Source organism: Chanos chanos, chromosome 3 (genome assembly GCF_902362185.1).
Source record: "Chanos chanos chromosome 3, fChaCha1.1, whole genome shotgun sequence".
In the NCBI taxonomy this organism is placed as follows: Eukaryota; Metazoa; Chordata; class Actinopteri; order Gonorynchiformes; family Chanidae; genus Chanos; species Chanos chanos.
In genome coordinates, this window is record NC_044497.1 from 5,955,001 (window position 1) to 5,960,000 (window position 5,000).

General features: G+C 45.3%; 1 protein-coding gene across 1 annotated transcript in view; it reads left to right on the top strand.

The window, feature by feature from the left end:
* The window catches only part of oxsr1b (oxidative stress responsive kinase 1b), a 48,328-nt gene that overhangs the window by 26,507 nt on the left and 16,821 nt on the right, over positions 1 to 5,000 (top strand). Inside the window, exon 4 of the mRNA XM_030767154.1 lies at positions 678 to 819. Coding sequence (XP_030623014.1) covers positions 678 to 819 — 142 coding nt within the window. The remainder of the gene's footprint in view (positions 1 to 677; positions 820 to 5,000) is intronic.

A 5,000-nucleotide genomic window follows, 5' to 3' on the forward strand; every position in this document is an offset into this window, starting at 1 on the left:
GTGTGTATGTGTTTTTCCATAATCTAATTTGGTCTTGTGTATGTAAAAAGACAAAATTTCTTTGAGACAGTGTTTTTTGGCGGGCAGCCAAAAGTCTAGTGTATGTTGATATAAATTATGAGTAGCCTATTTGAACGATTGACCTTCCAGTAAAGATTTGGAATGTGCTCCGGTGTTTTGTGTGTCACGGCCCGACTGCCTACCGCTCACGAAATGAAGGAACAGAAAATGTCTTTCCGTAGTTTAAGCGAGAGAACAATCAAGAGTGTGCTTACATGTCGACGTACATTTTAAGCGTTTGTTCGTGTTCGTTCTGGGACGTTTGTCCGTCCAGTGGCGGGAACAAGGTCTCGTCAGTCGAGAGCCACGGGCCAAAGGTGACCGGCTGTGAGACCGTCGTCTGGGACGGAAGACCGGACGGAGAGCTGTTTCCCAGTCCTGGTTCCTGCAGGTCCACAGCGCAGCAGCGCCTAATTAGAAATCCCCCTGGCTGAAGCAGACGAAGTGTGTTAGAGAGCAGGGGGTGACGGTTAAGACGTGCTCAGCTCCGGGCCTCCAGGGGGCAGTGTTGGAATGTGCTGCTCTGCGTAGCCGTACACAGGACCCTTCCCAGCGCGGACAGACGGCCGCCGCCCAGTGGAAAGTGACGCTCTTTTGTGTTCTTCTCTCTGTTTCAGGCTCCGTGCTGGACGTGATCAAACACATCATCTCCCAAGGAGAGCACAGGAATGGAGTGTTGGACGAGGCCAGCATAGCCACCATGCTGAAAGAGGTGCTTCAAGGCCTCGAGTACCTGCATAAAAACGGACAAATTCACAGGTACGGTGACCGTTCCCCCCCCCCCCCCCCCCATCCCGTACAACCAACAGGCAGCCTGAGAAATCACAGAACCTTTATACACACATCTCAGCTCTCCCCGTCCTCCAAAGCAGGTCCGTCACAGTGACTGCAGGTTATTAGTGGCAAAAGCTGCCTGTTTTTTGGTTGGTTTGTTTGTTTGTTTTAGTTTACCAGGATTCAGTGATGCCACAATGCTTGTGTAAAAAGATTGAGGCATTGATTTTACAGTGAGCTGTGGAGGAGGAGGCCTGTGAGAAATCTTCAGTGATTAAACCTCCAAAACTGAGAGAAAATAGGGAATAAACAAACATCAACAAAAAAACATTTGTATGTGTGTGTATATATACACACACACACATATGTAAAGGTCATAAAAGGGACTTTTGACTGAGTTATGACATTGTGCCCCAGAGTCTGATGGTGCTAACGCTATGGGGGTGAGATCTTTCTTCTCCTCGTGTCTTTTTCTTTGCCTTCGACCATCTTTCTCTACACGCATGTGTAGTTATCATGCCTGCTGATTTACGAATGGGGTAAGGCATGATTGATGAGTGAGCCGTCCAATCGCGGGTCAAGATTTGCTCTTGAAAAGAGGGGCGCGCCCATGCGTCAGGATCTCGTTTCACAGTTCCTGACATTAGAATGCACACATTCTTCATTTTCCCAGATCTTGAGTTACTCAACATCTCCCAGTTCCCCCAGCAGCAAAATGCCTAACATTTGACTCTTATAAAGTTAAATAGGAGTTTTCATGGTGCCTCACACCAAAGCATTGAATCAAACTTTTTGAAGGCTCCTTTGTTGGTGTCCTCATAAGACCCTGCACTAGTTTAAATATGAGACCATTAGATATGATTCCTGTTATAGATCCTGTACAGAACTCTTTTCAGTGTTTCTCCAGGGGATATTCAGAGAGACCAGTGGAGTCAATATGCATTAGTGGAGCTTTGCTGTACAGTTTTAAGCATCAACAGTGACATTCTCTCGAAATTAAAACACAAAACATCCACCACGCACACACACATACACACACACACACACACACACACACGCACACACACAAACAAGACCATAAAACATTATATTGCCAAATTGAGCAGCCTATCTCAGCCCAATCCAAATGGTCACTATTCACATCACCATGTGATCACCCTCTTTGTTTTAGTATTAATAGCATTCCTCTTGTTTTTGCTCATACTGGAAACATGAGTTGATTTAAAAGGACAGGGTGAATAATTCACTGTCTTTTAGCCTCGTTAGGTACTATGTATTATTACACTTCACTGAGTTTACAATGAAGGAAGAACCCCTCCCTTTACTAGGGAAGCCTGTCTGTGTAAAGAACTGTCTTGCAGGACTGACGAAGGCAGAGCGAACAGTGACATCTACACCATGTGTTCTAGAACAGAACAAGAATCAGGCTTTGTGTTCCATGGAAGGACAGCATGAGGAGTCCAACAGGAGATGTGTGTCTGTGTGTGTGTGTGTGTGTGTGTGTGTCTGTGTGTGAATGAGAGACTGGGTGAGGCGTTTTGGCTCCGGAAAGAGAGCAGGAATAAGAGAAACTGTATCCATGGTGAGAGATAGAGGCAGAGAAAGAGAGAAAACATAGCTGACGACGTCGTCTTTAAGAGGAAAGGAGAAAGACGATGTCCGCTTCTGGAGTTAGAGCACCAGCGTTCAGGGCATTTTCAGATGAGCAAGAGCACATGAGAAATTTTACACTAGAGATCACACAGCCTTCTGTGAAGGCCACACCGAGGTGATCAACTGAACTGAACTTTAGAGACCAGAGGTGTGTTGTGATATGTGAGAGAGTTCTGAAGGGGGAGCGAGGTCACCTGGGAACGACAGTCTGCGCTAATCATCCTCTTTACGATTTTTTTTTGTTTTTCAACCTATGGGGACCTAGGCTGACATGTGTTCTTCAGCAGGACAGAGTAGAGCTTTAGTTTAATCAAAGCGCTTTGCTCTCTGTATGACTGTGGGAGTTTAGAGGCAAAGTTGTTTGAGTCATGCAATTGCTGTGTGCAAGCCTTTGTGCGCGGTTAACATTTTACTGTTCCCCTGAGGACCGACTGCACCCACAAATATATAAATGTCAGAGAAAACCGATGTTCTGGGGACATTTTCCTGTCCATTTATATGGGCGTTATTCTTAAAACGAAGTGTCTACCACAATATTTGTTTAGGCCAGGGTTCGGTTTACGTTGTTAATTTGTAGTTACAGTAAAAAGGAAGTCGGCGGGAAGTCCCCACAAAGATATAAAAACAAACGTGTGTTTGCACGCTCCCCGCGGCGCTCTCTTCATAAACATAATTGGACGGCTGAGCGAGGGCCACGAGAGGGAAAGACGGAGGGCTTTATGGGCACGGGGTCATACGACGCTGGTGACTTTCCTACAGAGTGCTGTTAGACGACTCAGCCTTGAGCTTGGCCCAGAGACCTTTTACAGCTACAAGCTAGAAAACATCTCCACATTAACACCTCTCTCCCTCTCTCCCCGCCGACACGAGTGTGACAAGCTTAGCGATAGGATTCAAAACGACCCCTCGGTTTCTAAATCCTCACGCAGGTACCTGTCTGAGCTTTCGCCGCGGCTCGTCGGGCTCAGGTTCTTACAGGCTGTTCTGTGTCTTCTCTGGTTATTGTGAATACTGCTGAAATGAATCGTTGTCGGGGAGAGAGAGAGAGAAAAACATATGCTCCAGGCTATGTGTGCTGTAGAGAGAGATTTGGGAGCAACAGTGTGATCTGCGTGCTCACGGCTTTTGGAGAAAGGATGAGATTATTGTGTTAGGCGATTAAAACCCACTTTTACCGTAGAGAACCTTTCTGTTTTAGTGGCTAACGTCCTTTAAGCACCCAGTGCCATCTGAGGTCCGTATTCAGACATGAGATCGTTCCGGATATGCTTTTGAGTACCTTTCCCTCCCCCTTGGAAGCGAAGGAAGCGTTGTCATGGGAGCGTTGAGGTGAAAGCCAATAAAAAGCACTTTATGGCTTTTGACCAGGCCCGCGTGATGTCACAGGAGGTGTCCAGCAGATGACGAGAAACGAGAAAGGGGAAGTAGAAGATCATAAATCTACCGTACTTTTTTCATCAACGCTTGTTACACCATTGTGACGGCAAAAGAGAATTATAAACAAAACCCTGCACAAAGTCTGGCCCCTATCACAACAGCTGTCTCACTGCATTCGCCTGTTGCGTCTGTATGTGTGCGACGGCCGTTTATTTTTTATTACATTTTCGTTTGTTTTTTTTTTTTTTCTTTCATTTCAGTGTGACTTTCCATGTCAGACCCGTGCATGTTTGTGTTATTGTCAGAGGCCTCTGCAATTCCAAACGCGCTACTTAATTCTCTTATGTTTGTGAGCGTCTCCTCAGAAATAAGGAGCGGAGATGCTTAAGAGGAGACTCATTCTTCATATTGTGCTCGCACAAAATGAAAACCGTACAACGTGGCCTCAGGGAGCCTTTTCTTATGTAACAAAAATGCGTTCATCAGAAGCTATTTCTGTCAGAGGATCCGTTATCTCTTTTATTATTTTTATTTTTTTTTTCTTCTCGCCGTCAAAACAATGCAAATGAGAATGGATGAGAAAGTGCTGAACCAAACATAAGATATAAAAGAAAAAACGGAAGAAGCTCTCACTGAAGTCAGTGGCATTAGAGTGAATTCCAGAACGAGGCATGAATCGAGCAACGATTTGGCCTTGAAGTGAACAGCAAGATACCCTTCAGTTCAGTCGATCTTGACTGCAACAGCACGGCGGTTCACAAATGACTTTTTGATTGAGTTGTGAGTCAGTTTTCAAATCAAAAAGCTTCACCCTAAATCAAAGTGCTAGACTTTTTTTTTTTTTTTTTTTGTGGAGGTCGATTTTTGGAATGCCGATTGCGTCGTGTTTGCCCACGGTGAGTCGAGTGAAGACGAGATGAACACGGGAGTGCTTTCACCCCCCCCCCTTTTTTTTTTTTTAGAAAATTCCCTCTCCGTCTGTGAATACTCAATAACGAACTCATCCTTTGCTCTTCCTCTACTGTAGCCACTATGGTGGACCTGCTGCAGACAAGAAGACAAGTCTTAACTAGGATTACATGAGTCATCACACTGTTCATTCATCTCAACAGCGATGGAAAAAAACCCCAAAAAAA